The following is a 19,396-nucleotide window of genomic DNA, read 5'->3' on the forward strand; positions in this document are numbered from 1 at the left end:
CACAGCCTTTTAAGGAGACTTAGCTCAAGAATAACACTATATATTGCAGGAGCATTATGAGTGTAATACACAAGATGCTTCTAGTCTTTCAGAATATCATGGGGAACTAGCAAGTACTTAAGTGATCTGTGCAAAATTAAAGGGCAGCAGTTCCTAACCATCTTCTATTAAGATGGTATTTAATTCTATTAAAAACTATTTATATCCCATAATATTTTAGGAGATACATGTTTGGTAATGTAGATATGAACTCACAGTACTACCTGTATCCGAACTGCTGTTCTGTAGTTGTCCAGTTCTGCCCTATCCACATTTAATATTCTTCTATCTGTGACCTCTTAACATCTAAAGATGACTTGTGAGGCAGCCTGAGGTATTATTGCTGTTCAGTTCTGGGTACCAAATAGAGCCAGTTAAATCCTAGCTAATCACCTTAGGTTCCTTACCTAAAAGCATAATCTAAATGAGTACAATCCATTCTGGGCAGCATGTGCAATGGTAGTGAGATACGTAAAATGTCCCATGAAAAAAAAACAACAAACAAAACTGAAGATAAAAAGACTGAACTAGTGGAAGTAGTGAACTAAGAAAGAAGACCAGAACAAGGTGTATGTGGAGGAGGAAGGATGGGAAAAAATACAAACTTAATACAAAGAGAAGGAAAAGGAGGCAATTTAAAAAATTGCTGTTGCCCACAACCATTACGCAGCAACAGTGAACACGCAAGAAACCATGATCTTTAAGTTAGTTAATTTCTTAGCCTCTGTCACTTTCTGAGGACAAGTTCCACCTGTGGTCAGTGCAGTATCTCACTCATGATTTTTAATCATTGTTTCCCTACTTGTAGGCCTTATCAATGTCTGGATTATTCTGCTGGAAGAATTAACAACTGCCATATCCAACTGTCCCCGTCAGCACCAGCCTCCTACTTTGGATCTGCTCTTTGAATTGCTGAGGGATGTTGCCAAGACACCTGGTAATGAAAGGGCTTGATAAAACATGAGCTAGCAGAGCCCTAACCCGAACCTCTTAGAATCCAAAACCACTTCTGTAAAGTGTGTTACTGACACTAGAGCTACACAGAGACATTCTCAAATAGAAAGGGATTTTCTTAGAGTATGATTTGTTGTTCCAGTTAGTGAATTGTTCTATGTTGACAAAAGGCGTCTTGTAAAAGTATTGTTGAACATACTCTTAGATTTACTGCACAAATAAAGAGGTGCGGTACTCTATTGATGTCCTAGCCACAGAAAACATTTGCCTGGTGTCCAGGAAATGGAAAAAGAAAATCATGTAATCCTGTAGACCTGCTGGGAGAGACAGCAGGTAAACAGTTGGCTAAATGTTCGTATAATATTACCTCACAACTAAATCCCAGACTGCTTACCTCTCTCATCCCACAAAAAATGTTTCAGAACCTGCTTTCTTTAGCATCATCCCTGGCCTCAAGCTTGGAACAGCTTAGCGAATTTGCTGTGCATGTAGGCTTTGTAAGCAAAAATATACAACCATAATTGTGTTTATTTTAAGGACCAGGATTTGGCATTTATGCAGTTGTACATCTTCTTCTTCCCACGATGTCTCTTTGGCTCCATCGCAGCCATGGTGACCATTCTTACTGGGATGTGGCATCTGCTAATTTCAAGCATGCCATTGGCCTTTCCTGTGAACTTGTAGTGGAGCACATTCAAAATTTCATACACTCAGGTATGTCATTGTACTGTATGTACATACATGTCTACTGACAGTCGTCAGGGGCATGTTACTGAACAGTTACTTGGGGAGATGGTTTCATTGCTTTTGGTTGCTCAAATATAATAGGAGGGCTGAAAATTTCTGTCCATTTGAGGGTTTTTTTTCTTTCTTTATAGGGTTTAGAATTATGGAAAAAGAAAATAAATTGTAAGGTACCTATGGAAGCTACTGAGTCCAGCCTCCTGCTCAGAGCAGGGCTGTCTTCAAAATTAAGTCATCACAGTCTATATTATACTTTCTAAAAGAAGATACTGAGACTTTGATCATAAAGAACTAGACTAGCAGAAACAGGATCTAACAGGATTTCTACAGTACCACTTTAGTCCAGACATTTTATATTGTTAACATCAAAAAGATTGTTCTTATTCCAGTTTGATATGACACGTTTCAAAATTGAACTCCAGTGATAACTGCATAAAAGGAATTTGGTTTTCAAAAGTCTGAATAACAGTAAGTTTAATAAGACTGTTTAATTATAATGAAAAGGCAATTATGTTAAAACCAGTCTGTCTTTTCCTTATAGATATTGGTTATGAAAATATGATCAATACTATGCTGAAAGATCTTTTCAAGTTGCTGGTAGCCTGTGTAGCAGAACCAACAGAAATTATTTCCAGAGTTGGCTGCTCTTGTATCAGGTAATACAGTTTGTTCACTCTGTTAGGATATTAAAAAAAAAAAAAAAGTCTATATCTTTGAAGAACTTGTGGACTGCTTACGTCGGTCAATATCTCAAAAGAAGTCTACAATATATCTATCTCTTGTTATTGAAATAATGAATTTTAGACTTTACCAACCTTTTCCTGCTGTTTTCAGTCTGCTTCAGAACCAGTAATTTTAGGCATTACTATGTGTATGATTCCCATAAAAAGCACTCATACATTACTTATATGCAGTCAGTCAATAGTTAATCCTTAGGAAAATAATCAAGGGTCCTTCTGTTGGAATTCACAGGTCTTTAGAGGTAATTAGTACCTTTCCCAGTCTTCAGGTTATTACAATCATAATCAAAATAAGCACTGCATTACATAGTTACACAATATATGGTTCTTGTCATGGCAAGATGACTACTTGAAAGAGGAAAAGCAAAGGAGACAAAAAACCCGTCAATGCTACAGCGTAATTACAAAAATAGGTCAGGGTAACAGCTGAGGAGATTGGATATCATTAGCTAGCTACGGAGTAGGCCTTTTGTTCCATTTTCAACCTTCTCCTGTTACAAGTAAGAATTGTCTAGTTCCTTCTGAACATGGTAACGCTCTCCTGTGTCCTTGCAGGTACGTGTTAGTGACAGCAGGGCCTGTATTTACTGAAGAGATGTGGAGGCTTGCATGTTGTGCCTTGCAGGATGCCTTCTCTGCCACTCTGGAGCCAGTAAAGGTAAACTGCCTTTTTGCTGACAGTCAAAATGTAATCACACTAGTTATAGACTCACTTTTGACAGGTTGGTTTTCATTTTTCAGAAAACTTTTGGGGTAAAGGGCCCAGAAGAGAAGCATAAAGGTTATGTGGCAGCTTTTGTTATTTTGTCAATTCACCATGAAAGGTGTTGAACAACAATGGAGGTTGAAATCAGTTTTTCTAAACATGTATGAACAACACTAGTTGCTTACCATCCAGGCTTTAAATTGCCTTGCCAGTATGAAATCAGAAGAGTTAAGTAGGTGAAAACTTACCTTTTGATCAATTTCTTCCTCTGGATTGGCTAAAACTAGACAGAAGACAAAGCTGCTTACTTGATGCTGTAGCTCTATGCTCCATATAGATTATTTCTCAACTCACTGTCTTTCTTGTAACAAAAAATCCTGTTAAGTCATTCACAAGCCAGAGTACATAAAAATTTGTAATGCCTTTGCATTACAATACACAATTACTGCTAAACAGCAAGTGCCCAGCTGATGGTAACGGGACAGATCCCTCTGAATCTTGTATCACACACAAACAGGCTGTGCAGCACTAGTCACTGGCTTCATGTAACGCACAGTGAAAGTCTGATGTTGTGTCTCTCTATAGAACCTGTTGGGCTATTTCCACAGTGGTTCTGAAAGCTTTAGTGGAGATGCCTGTGAAGTAAAGGTGGCAGCCCCCTCCCTCTCACCAAGCGCTGAAGCTGAATACTGGAGAATCAGAGCCATGGCACAACAGGTACGGACTGACATTTCTGGGGAAGCCAGAGAACTTTTTAAACTTGGGGCTTTTCTTTACAAAAGTATATCTTTACCACCACCTTCCTCACAAATTATATGGGCAAAGACTTCCTCGTCACCAGACTAACATTTATGTGTCTAACAGTAGTATTGAGACAAAGTAATAAAAAATAGGAAACCCCCCCCACACACCTTAAAACTGTCCCCCCCGTAAGCAGGACTTGGGAATGCGTAAGGTGGGGGGAAGATGCATAGGTACCTGAGGAGGACTGACGATGAGCCTATTGTGTAATGTAGCTTTGAAAATGGCAACCCTAGTTGCCATTACATCAGTGGAAATGTTTCTGATGGAGAAAGGGAACTAGTAGTGTCACTATGAATCCTCATCTAGAATATCATACATATTTCTGATGACTCTGTTAAAGAACAATACATTCAAAGGACAAAAAATGCACTGCAACAGAGACTGTGATATGAAACTGGAAAACAAGATTTATTCAACCTATCAAAACAGAGTTTGAAGAGGAATGCAAATTTTTTTTCTAGAAACACTTGGGTATAGATTGCAGAGAAGAAAAACAGTTCTTGAGAACTAGAGGATAATGCTGACATTTAACAAATAATTTAAAACTCACCACTAAATCCTAATCAGCAGAGCAAGCTTGGAGACAACCTTCTCAGGGTCTTTTTGACTACAATGGACATTGTTCACTTTATGGAAGTGGTTGTATGAAATGGGTTCCTTGAAATACAGCAGACTGAATTTAATGACCTGCAGGGTACCATGAAACTGTAAATACTGTATGACAGTTTCAGCATCGGAAAGCAGCTGGATTAAAAGAGCCAATAGATGTTTGGTGTCAATTTCTGACTTGATTAATCATACCCTGATGCCGTGTGAAAATTGAAAATCTGAGACACGCAGACCAGGATTTGTGATCACTAATAACGTGGCAGTGGCAGACTTTGAATAGAAAAAAATGTTTTAAATTAAGTTTTAAAGATTAAGAACTCAAGCATTAATGCCCCATTCCCTGCTTTCTTTTCTTGTAGACACCGTCAGTAGCATGCCCTACGTCCTCCTCAGTGGGGATTTGACACAACTACTAAGCTACAAAACAAAGCTACAGCAACTGAGAGTTGTTTCCCCATTTCCCACCCAAAGAATTGCAAGTTAGGTGTCTGTTGTATCTTCATGGCTGGAAATAATCTTTCCAACAGCCAACCCTTCTAGGTACAACAGGCAACTATGCAACTCCTTGTCCCCAGGTCTTTGTCTCCACTATACCTGATATTTTCTGATAGTAGTATACAGACAGCAGAAAGCTTGTTTTGGCACTTGGTATTATGCCTTACACAAGTTCAAAGAAAAAGATGTCTGTCCTTTGCCCCTGCGCTCTTCTGGGTGTCTAGAGGTAGCCCATGGCTCTGAGGCTGTTTTAGCAAAGCACCATGCTCCTGAGGGAATACCTTGCATTCTCTCTATCACTGTAAAGGCAGTCATCATAAGAGATCTTTTGCAATACAGGAGGTCCCATTTCCAGACCCCCCCAAGGACCCAGTGCAAGTGTGAAACTGATTGTTTTATGTAACTTGTTGTTTTCTAGGTCTTCATGCTGGAGACACAGTGCTCCCCAAAGACCCCTAGCAACAAGGAAGGGTTTGAACATGCCCAGTCATGCGTGCTCATCATTGACCTGCCACCAGATAAGAAACCAAATGGACATACCCAGAGAAGGTAAAGTACCTTCTCAGGAAAACCCTGTCATTAAAAGCAAGATAAAAATATTGTCAGGCTGGCAGAGATGAGAACCAAGCCTGGCAAACTGTGCCAGGTCTCATAAAAAAACGATATACACCAATCAAATAAAAATCAGGTTTTGTGACACAGGAGACTATAGGCTAGTACTGTCTGCTCTCCAGATGATCCCATGATCATACACTGGTGAGCAGGCATGTGCAACAGCTGTTACAGTTATAGACAAGCCTGTGTCAGGGTCTGTAATATGGCCCTTAGCAACCTAAATAAGGAAAACTCTTCTAATAGTAAAAATTGGTAGGTTACAAAAACCTGAAGGATACAAAAGGTCACACAAAGCCTTCAAGTAGAGGAAACTCAGATTAAATTAAGAAAAGAATCTCATAGGAAATAGTAGGAAAACCTTTCCAATATTGAGATTCTTTTCTTTAAAAAGTAGAGTTAAAAATACCAGTTTGAAGAAAGCTTTGGAAGTACTGTTATGTTTGTAATGATACCTAACAAATGAAATGTCTGCTTTGCTAATGGTCTTTTAAATCAGTATTACTGGATTAAGAAGGTAGAAAAAGCTAATAGATAAACTGGAGCAGTTTAAAGTGAAGAGACCACACCTAAAGCTGCAAAACTGCCAACATACTGATCCAGGGAATAATGTTTCTGCTTGGCACTTTATTTTCGTGGAAGTCCTTCTATATGTTACCAACTTAGAAACTCATGCCTTTGCATGACAATCTGATCCTGTCAAAAAATATTTCTTTTTGCTTGCATTTGGTTGTTTAAACAACTGCCATAACATCAATAGGGCCAAGAATTAGAATTCTGCATTCAGGGTTTGTGTTTGTATTGCAAGATATTTAATAGATGGCATGAAATTGTCTTTTACTAGATACCAAACCTGCTTCTGTATCACTTCAGGCATTCCTATACAAAACTAAACTATTGCTTGCAACAAGGAGCCAGAATGTGATGGTCCTTCTTTGGATGGACAGGAAGACCATGCCAGATGTCTCTATTCTTACACAGCTGTACAGAAGTTTCCCCCAAGAGCAGGTGCTCTGTTGCCTCGCCTTCAGAGAATAGGGCCCTGTGCAGAGATGAAGAAAAGTTGAGATCACAGTCTAAACCCTTCCTTTGTGGTGGGAAAATACCTGCTTTATTCAAAGGTTTGCAGATCATTCTTCTTGTTATAATGAATGCAAAGCAAAAGACTGGAGTACTCACTCCCCTCTTGTGGCTCCTAAGGCCGTGCAATCTAACAGGCTGCGTTCATAAAGGTAGCATGGATTTTGCTTGTCTTTAAACAAATAATTAAAGCTTGCAATTAATACAAACTCTGAATGCTTTCACACTGCGCTTTGTCTAAACAACTGCAAAAAGCGTATATGCTGACAGGCAAATGTTACCCCAGCAATGCTCATTTTTCACCAAAACAGGGCTCAAAAGTTGACTGTGCCACTGTTTTTCATATTATTTGCTACAGCAATGCAGTAATATGCCAATTTTGCATGTTAGTAACTGTGGCCTTTCAAAAATTTTACTTTAACCTTAGTGGGGTTTCTCTTCTCCCTTTTTGCTTTTGTTTCCTTAATGCTGCATCGTTTCGCAGGAAGCTGGGGTAAGGGAGCTTTTCTTCTTCCTAAAAAGTAGTAATATATTTCAGTTTGAGCAGAATAAGAAAATACTATCCTTAACCAGCTTTGGCACCGTGTGTTTCCACCTGTAGTTCTGTACTAGTTTCTTTTGGAATGGAGCAGTACTTTAAGCTCTCCTTGTAAATTGCCTTTTTGGCTATTACAAGGAAAGCAGATCTCCCTCAGTCTGATCCTGCTTTTGGAACAGGATTAGTCTCTTGAAATCAATGCAAGCACTCATTTAACTTTATACACGCTCTTAAGAGCTTTCCTGAGTCAGAGCCTCTAATTATTTTTACAGCAGTAAACTGCTTCCCAATAAAGAGCTCCAATGTATTATTCATCAAGATTTTAGCACTGTCAGATAATAAGGCTACTAAATTTTACTGGTGTATCAGCACTGACAGCTGTGTCATGGTAAGCGAACTGACATAGATAAATTAAATTAATCCAAGAAGCAGTTTTGTCTGACCTTTTTTTTTTTTTTCAATGTTGCATTCAAAAAACTGTGTTTTGATGTGATTTCTCAAAAAAAAAGTTTTTGTTTGGTATTTTGAAAACACTTTCAAAAATTGTTTGATGAAAGTAGGATATTATTTGCAACAAAAATATTAAAGGTCTGCAACTAAACATCTCATGTCACATGAAGATTGACTTAGACCTAAGACTTCAGTATTGTAAGCAAACTGAAAAATCTCTTCCTCACTTGATAGCAATGCTAATTAGAATGTGACCCATCATAGCTCCCTAAATCAAAGTATTTAATACACAAGTATTAGTACGTATAACAGAGCGTCAACTCCATTTAAAACATAACCAGTGTAATCTTATGCAAAAATATTTTTTTAAATGCCTTAAGATAGGTTTCATAGTCTGTAATTTTAAATCCTTGAGGTACCGAACAACAATCCTGTCCCCCCTTTCTTCCTAGCCTCCCTTGTCTGTAAGCTTCTCAGTGTTACTGGTGAATGACCTGAAAACTTTGGTGGGACGAATTTGCCATTCCTGTCCCTGTGCAAATCAAGTATCAGTAAGATCTAGAACAACTTGCAGCATTTCTCTAACAGGAGCACAGCTAAGAATCGCCCAGTAGTGTACATGAGAAACAGGGTCAGGAATAGGTATTTTCATGCTAGGCTCTCAGTGTTCAAGTTGAAGTCTTAAGAGCAAACAATGATGTGCCTTCAGCAAGACTTAAGCTTCTTTGCATGCTCCATTGCACTGCTGACGTTTCTATAGATGTTTTTTTATTGATTGGCTGGTTGGCTCTTTGTGTTTATTTTTAAGAAGTATTCCTGGCATTAGTGAAAACGGAAGCCAAGTAGTAAACTAGCTTTGGCCTCAATTTGTCATGGTAAAGTTAAGGTTGGCTGAAATGCTGTTAGAGGAATAACTTGTGTGTTAACTAATTCCTTAATTATAGCAGGTTGAAATATTGAGAGTACTGGCAGCTGTCGTGAAATTGAAAAACAGAATATTTAATCCTTCAGTGTTAGACACCTCAGGAGAAAAGAACAAAAAATATAAGAGCTTTGTTTTAATACCACCTCTGCACAAGTCCCATTAGGGTGCTTGCTGTGGACAGTTATTTTTCTTAACCAATGTAAGTGTCTTCATTTCTAGGCAAGTATTTGAAAGAGTTGCTGAAAGACCATTCTAGACAACTTTATCTTCCTCCACTGTTTTATAATAAGGCTGTGAAAATTCGGCCTTTCATTTGCATCTTTCATGTTAGATTCTAAAATGCAAAGTTTTCCTGTACTTCTAGTAAAAGCACAATGCACCATTTTGATTTTATCTTATTTTTTTCCTTACCATGCTTGGTTTACCAAGTATTCCTTTCAGGACGATAGTGGTGAGCTTGCTGTCCCACCAAGTACTGTTACAGAATTTATATGACATCTTACTGGAAGAATTTGTGAAAGGCCCTTCTAACTTGGAGGAGAAAATGACAATACAAGTACCAGAAAACAAGTTGGCTGGTTTTCTCAGGTACATCTCCATGCAAAACCTGGCTGTCATTTTTGACTTACTGCTGGACTCCTATAGAACAGCCAGAGAGTTTGACACCAGACCTGGGTTGAAATGTTTGCTGAAAAAAGTGTCTGGCATTAGTGGAGCTGCCAACTTGTATCGCCAATCCGCAATGAGCTTCAACATCTACTTCCATGCTTTGGTTTGTGCAATCCTGACAAACCAGGAGAACGTCACAGCAGAGCAAGTGAAAAAGATCCTCTTTGAAGATGATGAGAGAAGCACAGACTCATCACAGCAGTGTTCTTCAGAAGATGAAGACATTTTTGAAGAAACTGCTCAGGTCAGTCCTCCCCGAGGGAAGGAGAAGAGACAGTGGAGGGCTCGAATACCATCTCTGAGTGTACAGCCTGTCAGCAACGCGGACTGGGGGTGGCTAATCAAGCGGCTTCATAAGCTCTGTATGGAGCTGTGCAACAACTATATCCAGATGCATCTGGACCTGGAGAATAATGTAGAGGAGCCTCCAGTGTTCAAAGGTGACCCCTTCTTCATTTTACCATCCTTTCACTCAGAAACCTCCACCCCATCGACCGGAGGGCAATCTGGGAAGGAAACGCCATCGGAAGATGACCGGAGTCAAATCAGGGACCAACTGGGAGACAGCCTGACACCCCGAGGAGGGAGTGGAGAAATGGTGCTGCTACCCCCACCCCTAAGTCCTAAACCAGAGAAAAAAGAGCAAACCAGGAAAAAAGAATGGTGGGAGAGTGCTGGCAACAAGATCTACACCATAGCCACTGACAAAACTATCTCCAAGCTCATGACAGAATACAAGAAAAGAAAGCAGCAACAGGCCATGACATCCTTCACCAAAGAGGTCAAAGCAGAAAAGAAAGGGGAGCTCCTGGGTTCAAGAGGGCCAGACTCGCCCGTACTCCAGCGGCCACAACATCTTATAGATCAAGGTCAAATGAGGCATTCATTCAGTGCTGGTCCAGAGATCCTGAGACAAGAGAAAAGACCACGCTCAGGATCCACAGTCAGTTCCCTGAATATATCTGTTAGGGATGCTGAGGCCCAGATACAGGTAGGACATACTTTCAGAGTGCTAATAATAATAGTAATAATTAAAAAGATAAATATTTTTTTACTGCTTTTATTACAGGGATTATAATATCTTCATTAAATGTCTTTGTTTCATAAAGAAGTCATCATGATGAGGACTGACTGTTTCTGCAGCTGGCACTGATAAAAGCCTGACTCTGCCCTATCACAAGAAAATCAGTCTTCAGGGAAGTGTTATCAGGCATCTGAGTACAGCTTTCAAGAGTGCTTCTGTGACCGGGGCCAAAGCTGCGCTTAGTCTTAACAACTAACAGCCTACAGTGAGCTCATTGCTTACGGCTAAGGGCTCGAGCTCACTTAAGGCCTTTGAAAACGCCATGCTGCTTGTCACAATGCTTCCGTGCTTAGGAAGGTTTTTTTAATTCCACAGCAGAAATAGCGGGCTCTGTTGCTAAACAGAAACCCGCTACTTGCATGTCGAAGTGAATGAATCAGTGAAAGCATCAAACTTGAAAGTCCTTGTTCACTGTGGGATGAAATAAAAGGTGATGAAGGGTGAGCATGATACCGGCAATACAAAGTCCAACAATGATTTACAGTGCTAAATGTGAATTAGAAAGACACAGTGAATGTTAAATGAATATGCTGGCGTTACTCAGTCCTCTCTGTGAGGCTGCAACCACCAGATAGGTATCTTCTTTTCTGCCTCAGCCTATGGGCTCATCTATTTAGAAAAGTCTTCTAAAGAGGTTTTTTGTATCCAATTTGTTTGTAGGCATGGACCAACATGGTGCTGACAGTTCTCAGCCAGATTCAGGCCCTGCCAGACCAAACTTTCACAGCCCTGCAGCCAGCAGTGTTCCCCTGTATCAGCCAGCTGACCTGCCATGTGACAGATATCCGTGTCCGCCAGGCAGTACGGGAATGGCTGGGAAGAGTGGGCCGAGTTTACGATATCATCATTTAGACCTAGCTGTGCTCTGCTGCAAAGGGCAGAAGACATCCAAGGTATACAGCAAAGAAGTATTTGGGGTTCATTAATTGCCTGTTTGTTGGTGATAAATTAAGAAACAATGAGCTTGTTGATGTATATCCTCTATCCACTTGAGACTGTGTGTCCCTCACTCACACTACCAAAGGAGGCAAAGCATGAGTGTGTCCAGGGAGTCTGGGGTGGCCCCAGAACCCAGAAACTGCCAGTAAATCGGGCTGGTACCTAAAGGGGTGAACATTTCAGTAGCCTTCATTTTAATTCACATTTGCAGCAGTGGGAGCCACAATGAACTGCAGCAGAACTTCCACACTCGCAATTAGCTGTGAACACAGTTGTCATCTGGACGTCAAACCAGGCCAGTAAGCCTATGTAACTTTAAAAAAAAAAAAGTCAGGAAAAAGATGGGCTATAGGACAAGTTACAAGGTGACACTTGTTTAGGGTAGCTTTTTTCCCTTCTGAAATGAGCATGAGAGAGGAGAGCCGCATAAAGATTACTGTAGTAACCATATGCCTCACTCACTAGAGAAAGTGGGAATGTATTTTGCTCTGGCAAGAGCCTTTGAAGTTTGGTCACATTTGAGGTAGCTAATAAGTGACTATTAAAGTGTCCCAGATGTAGAACTGGTGAGCCAAGCACAGACTATTCATCCTTTCATTGCTCTTGTGGAGCATTGCTTGAAGAGAAATGGCACTGTTGAGCTGCCCTCTCTAAAACGCTACCCTGACTGCCTCCTCACCTATGCCTACAGCTGATCATTTTTCTGTGTGTCTTAATTCCCTCAAAGGGCAACAGGGAAGTTTGTTTTGCTCTTTCCTGTGAAGCTGGGAAGAAGACACACCACAGAGCAAATACCAGCATGTGCCAATATCCAGCATTAACTAAACAGAGTAGAGATAAACTGGAACACTTTAAGCAACACTGCAGCTAAGTTAGCTTATGCTTCTACTGGAAATTTATGTTTGCTTATATAGAGCTGCTACAGCCAGGAACTCCCTTGTCACCTTAAACTTAGCCTATCGCTCCCCATTGAGCTGAATCAAGATGGAAAATAGTCTGAAAGGAAGGTATCTTTCCTCTTTCCCTCCCATTTCTTGTCTGCTGCTGTAAATAGAAGGGGACAGATCCCCGTGGAGGTACATCCCCCTCTGTGCAGCACTCCTATAGGCACTACTCCAATTTGCTGATATTAAGGGGGCAGAGAAGGGGAAGGATTGACTATTGTATTGTCAAACACATGTGATGCTTTTCACACTAGACACAGCAAAGGGTTACCTTGCTGCACAAGTCATGTCACAGCCCCTGGGACATTCCATCTCAGTACTCCCATACTACATAATTTGTTGATTAGAAGTTGAAATACTTTGTTGAAAATAGGATTATTTTAATCTTGGGTGACCCCTTAATGATGTTCTCCCAAGGCTTTTTACATATGCACACCAACTAAATATACAGCTTCAGTCCCAGCTCCAAAGCATCCTTAAAATGTCCTCTCTTCATATCAGGCCTGGATTTTGTACAAATAACTGCTTTTAGCATCTTAAACCCAGAAAAACAGAGGGAGCCAAGAGGCTCTACTGAACAGCCGTCACCCGAGCCGATGTGTTTACAGACAGTCTGCCACTATGCTCCTGCCTTTTTCCTCCATTGCCCACTTCCCATTTGTCACCTGCTAGATTTGTGCAGGGAATATTTGTCCCTTAACTTTCTATAGTGTCAGTGACACCATTTCCCTTTCTTTCAAAGCTTCCCTCTGCTAAACTGTTTCAAGGGCATACAAATTCTGTAAAAACAACTCTTTTTTTCTTACCACCTACATTGACTTTATAAACGAGTAATTTAACAATTTTATCAACTAACAATTTTCAGTTTTCCCCCAGCAGTTTTCATATTTCCTTGAGGACAGGTGAGATTATCCTTTGCTATTTCTGAGGGTAGTGACACGGTTTAATTGCTGTTGCCATGTCTTTCTTACACCTCTTTAGATAGAGTAAAAGGGTGGTTATATTTTTTGTTGAAGTTTTTATCGGGCATCTATACAGAACTGCTTTTAAAGAGTACATTAATTAGGCAACAACAGAAATCAGAATAATAAACTGTATGCAAAACACCCAACCCTGCTGTTTTTCATTATACATGCACTGAATGGATGCAGATCCTTGCTGCACTAAGCTAAAACTAAAGCAAATCTCTAAATTGCACTGGAGGACTAAAATTGATAGCAGTACCAATGGAACCACTTGGGACTCAAGAAGAGGACCTAGTATCTAGGGAACACCATGGTTATATGTTGTGGTTGCAATAAAAAACCCTTCTGTAAAACAGAAAGAAAAGCTCTAGGAGTGACAATACTACCGCTACTACCCCTCAAGCCCATGAACACAGCATTGCGTAGTGTTATTTGATTAGCCACCATCATGACCCAAAATGTAATTTCATTTAAACTTTTTACAGTACAAATGCCATACTAGAAATGAGAGAAGTAAACTTGCTGTATTGCTGTTGCCCTGTTTTAACGTTTGCCCTCCAAATTAAGTGCCCATTGTCAATCTCGGTGCCTCTGCTCATTAACACGCCTCCATAAGAGGGCACAAGTTAAGTTTGAATAATACCAGAAATGTAATTGAAAAGGATAGGGGGTGAGGGTTAAGGAACCTTTGAAGCAGCAGGCTTTATATAAGCAAAGTTTAGCATTGGCTGCTATTCCTTTTCTTTATATGTGAAACGGTAAGCAGCTGAGGAGAGCAACCCATAGCCACTTCATGAACCGTTAATCTAAGATGCAGAAGCTTTCTGATGCCCCTCCAAAACATAAAGAAATAAATTAAAAAAAAAGGAGTTGTTCGTCAGATTCTCAACTATTTTGTTGCTAGTTTAGCCACAGACAGCAGCAAACCCCAAAGAAATACAACACGAAACATACGAAGTCACCATTTCGTAGACCTGTGCAGCCTGCTTCATGCATACTTTGGGCTTAAGGCTGCCAGCGTGCTGCCTCCAGGCCTCACAAAGCAAGGTTCTAGCCTAAAGGAAGTGTCTGCCAGAACAGTCCCAGGAAAAGGTACTGGCACCAGCCTGTCCTAAGCTTCAGGAGAGGACTCCCCAACACTGAACACCCCAGTCATGTCCAGCTGTACCATCCTACAGCAGCTTTTCTGCTTTCCACTTGTGAGTGAGGAAGCACCTCAGCAGTAGCACAAAGTAGCTGTTGTATCCACACATGTAAGGCTTTCTCACTTAATCCATTCAAATCCTCACTTACAGCCCAATAACGTAATGCATGAGCTAACAGCAGCACGTTACCAGCTTTACTGTTGCATCAGAACATTTGAGCCTTGAAAAAACAGAGTCTGTGTATTATAGCTTGAGCTTGCTCTTTCTCTTGGTTCTAGCTAATGCCCACATTATTCTTTTTTCTTGCACTTACTTTTTTGTTACCTATATTTCTGTAGGAGTTGGGTTTGATTTTTATTGAACTGGCCAGTTATTTATAAAAATGACTGGTAAGTAGTTTTTATTTAAGTGAACTACTTTAAAAGAAAAGAAATAAATACAAAAAGTGGGGTGATTTGACATTCTTCTCGGGTACCAGAGCTGCACCTCTGCTGCCTTTGCCTAGTTCATACCACCCTCCTCAGGGCCACCATAGCAATCATAGGCAATGACATCACATTCTAAAATCTTGTAGGCAGCCACTAACGGAGAAAGTTGCTGTCAGCCAGCATCAGCTACCTATATCACATGGAATAGCTCATCACCATGCAAATATTTAAAGCTGGAAAAAGCAGTGTACTCACCCAGGAGAGCGCCATTTTTCTCGTATAGCTGGAGCAGGGCTTGACCCCCAGCTGATATGGTCTCAGGCCATTGCATGTTTGCACTTCATTCTGTAGTGTGAGTATATGCAGATATATGGGCTGATGGATGTGTTTATGTATAGGTACCTGTAGCTCCAGTCACTGTCATACTCTGAGCTTCTGTATATTTACAGAGCGCTGTCCACATTAGTAGTATGTTTGTCATGCTCTCTGAATATTTGTGTCACATCAGTGCTCAACACACTTGCTCTGCTAACTTCCCCACAGCAGTCTTTTCTGACCGTTCAGCAGCCATAGAATTACCACCGCTAACTCATTTAACATGCTTTCATGTCCTTAAGATGTTAATATACAGATAATACTCTCCTAGGGATAAACACTCATGTGAGAATAACTGACTTAATTTAGCATTTAGAAAGAATCATTAGGGAAAGATTTAGATAGAGCTGGGCAAAACATTCCTTCTAAAACTCCAAGCAGAGGCAGTACAGCTTGTACCTCATCACCAATAAAAAATTCATGTCCTCTGGACTACCGCTGGCTCATGCCAAGGCCAAGCAGAGTTTACACCCATACTTGTAAGGTACTTTACCTTTCAATTTGAACTTCAAGTTTTGTTTAAAACCTACACCGTACTGTAAAATTCACTGACAAATCCTCACCTGCCAAAGATACAAACACCATCTCAGTGTTGTTATCTCCGCTGCAGAGCTCAGCGCAGCACCCGTATGAAATGGAGTGGCAAACAAGTTAGCAAGTAGAGAGGTCCAGCTCTGCGTGCTGCCTGCACTTTGTACCTCTCTTCACAGCTTAGGCCCACCCTCTGAGTGCCTAAGCTGTTGAAATCAATGCAAGTATTGTACTTGGAATCTTTAACACTCAGGACTCGGTCCTTGAATCCTTCAGTCTCTATATACAGGTTCACAAGTTCTCAGGAAAGGGAAAGTCCTGGACAGTTCCTGATGCCACCCTCTGCTGCTGTCTTGTATAGACCTCCTGCTTGAAAAATCCACAAGAACCAGCACAGATTCCCATGCATCCCAGTACCCCAAAACTCGTTGCACAGATCTAGTTTTAACATGTAGGAGTCTGACCATAGCAAGCCAAAGTAATCTATTTCTACCTAGCTCATTCGTATAGAAGCTTATTCAGAAATTGAGTATGTGGCTTGGCTATTTTCACCTTGAGCAATCCATTCTAGAAATGCCATTTCTCAGTGATAAATTGCTTTTAATTCACAAAAAAACCCCAAAGAAACAGTGAAGTGCTTTCTTTCCTTGCCCTTGCTTTGGTGGGGCTGTGCTAAGATTATGCTTAAGCAAGTTATTTAGTCATTACTCCAGTTACAGTAATTTCTGGGAAGATCTAGGTACACTGCTAATTGTGGCATATGACACAAAATACAGTTAGGTTTTTTCAATTTCGGATCATTCCACAATCGTTTGAAGAAACAATACAATACCATCAATTAAAGAAAAAAAGTTTATCTTCTTTTTTAGTATAAAAGGACCAAGTTAGCATAGCACAGAAGCACAAATGTTGGATTTTATGCAATGTAGATAACAGCATCTGGCAGCTAGAGATCCCGCTTCACAGAACCTCCCTATTTTGAGTAGAGCTTCTATAGGGACACGACCTAAGGGTCTCTTGGCAGCCCTCACCAGCAATGTGCCTGGGACTCCAGGAAGTTGTGTGGCTGCACGGAAGAAGTCATAGCTCCTCTTTCTGTTGTTTCCACTGATCCCCCTCGGAACATAAACTTTATGTGACACTTAACTGTATGATACCATACTAAACAAACAGCTTTGGCCAAACATGGAGTGCTGGCTATTTAAGAAGAAAAAATTAAAAAAGCACGTCACAAGTATGCATCAGTCTTTTCAGTTAGTGCTCAGAGGTCTCCAAGCTAAAAACTAAAAGCAGAGGGAAGAAGAAATGCCCTAATTCTGTGGATATCAGTGGAGCTACACTGTATGATCACAGATTAATGCAATACCGAGCTTGCCTGTGGGACCAGATCCCTCAAATTGTTTTTGGCAAATTCACAAGTTCAGATCTGCGTAGTCTCCACTACCACATTGAATCAGGGAACTGAGTTTATGGAAGGCGGTTTTTGCTAAGAAACATGGCAACAAGTTCTATTTCAATCCTTTTACCCCAACATCCCACTTTTGAAAAGGTAGTTATGTACTTCCATAAAGTTCATCTAAACTCTGTGGAGCACCAGGGCCCTATTTCCTATTGCATTCAGTTCATCTGGGCTGCAGTGAAGTGCTATGCTTCCACAAGAAGCAAGCTGAAATGAGAGAGCTGAGCTAGCGGAGAGGCACAGGCACACAGGTTCAAGCAAGGGACAAATATCACCTCCACAAGCAGGCTATGGCTCTTGAGCCCGGGCTCTGCAGAGGAAAGCAGGATTCAATACCCAAGGGAGAACAGCCAGGAAGGGCAGAGCGTGATGCTGACGGAGCCATGTACAGTGTGCTGTTCGCTGGAGCAGATGGGAGCAAGAGATTGAAAAACATACAATGACAGCAGTGAGCACCTTCTTTCAGTTCCCCCCTCTTTCTCTTCTTCCCCACCACCCCTCTTTTTATCATGATTTGTGAGACTGAAAACATATTTCCATGGGCCCTTCAACCAGAACTTAAAACTGAAAGCAAGCCAAAGGGAGTGGACACTCCATTTTGCCAAAGATCTAAGACTTTCCTGTTCAACAATTTTAAAAAATCAAATTTTATTTCCGTTATGATGGCCGCCATAGGAAGCATTTTACCACAAAACATTATTCCCAGGACTTCATCTCTCTAGCTGTATATTCAGGAGGAGCCACTAACACTTTTTAAAAGAGACTGTAAATTGCCTTGTCAAGCAAGTGCTTACATTGGGTTTAGCTTCTACTGAGTTCATACCTAGCTGCAATTCCCCGGTCTCATACACGTTTCCTCCCCCTACTATTCTGCTCTTCTTTAGAAAAACACCTCCCTGTGTCCGCCGCGTCCTGTTGTGCTGCTAGCTTTGTTTGGTCCTTGGGTGTCCAGTGGTCAGGCAGTCACTGTCAGCTGGCTTGCAAATTGTATTTTGTGTATATTTTATTCTGACTGAATTCTGAAATGGAAATATTTTAAAACAAAATTATAAACTATTTATGTTGCTTGTGTTGTAGAATAAAGAAGCAGATGCAAAATAAACGATGCTTTGGTTTTGTCTAAAGAAAGTTATTTTACAGTTACGGATGAAGCAAAGGATCAGAACTGAGAATGGGCCTGAAATACTTGGATCAGCTAGGTCCTAGTCTAATATTGAAGGAAAAAAAGAAAAAAACCCACCACAAAACCCACACCCAACACATTAGTCAGGCTGCATGTGCCATTTTCTGACTCCTGATAGAAATCCATGGTAGTAAATCTGGTTTCTTTTTTTGTTTTTACAAGAGAACTGTACTTCTATCTACATTTTATTTACTGGGAGATCTGTATCCATAAAGTAGAGACATCTGATTTGCCAGGTCTGAGGAAATATGCCCAAGCTGAATTATTTTTGTTTGCTGTGGCTACTGCAACCACTTCTGAGGAGGTCTCTCATCATCCTCCTTCTCTACCACAGTCAAACAAAATTACTTAAGATTAAAATAATTTAGAATATTTTCCTGCATAGTATTTATCAAATATTTACTATGGTTTTGAATGTTACATTACATCCCTGGCAGACTGTTTTGTACTTCACATCAGGTTCTCCTTCATGCCAGAGGTTATGGGGAGAGAAACAGACCAAAATAAAGCTGGGCAAGATGCTATACTGAAATCTGTCCTATAAGTAAGTGTGCCCAGGAGGTCAGAAACAGACAAATCTTCAAGCTTGGGAAACAAGGATGTCAAACATAATGAGAAAGTGAAAAATGGTTTGCAGTAACTCATGTAAGGAGAGGAAGGTGACATGGCTCTTGGTTGGTTCAAAAAGCTTCCCTGCAAAAGCAATTCATCTTCCCTTGAGGAAACACGGGAATTGGTTTCTGGGTAGAATTGCAGTGGCAGCACCACAAGAGCAAGTGCCCTGATAAAAATGTTCTTGTAAAAGTCCCAGCTGCAGGGATGGCCATCAGAGCAGATCTTACATCTCTCTTGCATACATTACCTTTTCTTTTAAAAGGACGCTAAATAATTGAATATCTCAATGCAGGCTCTTGTACTAGCACCAAGCCCAAGAGAATAAAGATTATTAGTTTGCAAAGCCAACCATGGAGAAAAAAA

At 40.5% G+C, this 19,396-nt stretch overlaps 1 protein-coding gene across 4 annotated transcripts in view; it reads left to right on the forward strand.

Moving 5' to 3' along the window:
• Positions 1-18,337, forward strand: part of ARFGEF3 (ARFGEF family member 3) — a 96,726-nt gene extending 78,389 nt beyond the window's left edge. For all 4 annotated transcript variants that reach the window (XM_055810551.1, XM_055810553.1, XM_055810554.1 and 1 more), the window contains 8 exons: positions 848-976; positions 1,531-1,707; positions 2,279-2,393; positions 3,033-3,135; positions 3,769-3,900; positions 5,510-5,640; positions 9,126-10,356; positions 11,110-18,337. In XM_055810551.1, coding sequence (XP_055666526.1) covers positions 848-976; positions 1,531-1,707; positions 2,279-2,393; positions 3,033-3,135; positions 3,769-3,900; positions 5,510-5,640; positions 9,126-10,356; positions 11,110-11,301 — 2,210 coding nt within the window. In that variant the 3' untranslated portion in view covers positions 11,302-18,337. The remainder of the gene's footprint in view (positions 1-847; positions 977-1,530; positions 1,708-2,278; positions 2,394-3,032; positions 3,136-3,768; positions 3,901-5,509; positions 5,641-9,125; positions 10,357-11,109) is intronic.
• The last annotated feature ends 1,059 nt before the right edge of the window (positions 18,338-19,396 follow it).

Source organism: Falco peregrinus, chromosome 7 (assembly GCF_023634155.1).
Source record: "Falco peregrinus isolate bFalPer1 chromosome 7, bFalPer1.pri, whole genome shotgun sequence".
NCBI classification, from domain to species: domain Eukaryota; kingdom Metazoa; phylum Chordata; class Aves; order Falconiformes; family Falconidae; genus Falco; species Falco peregrinus.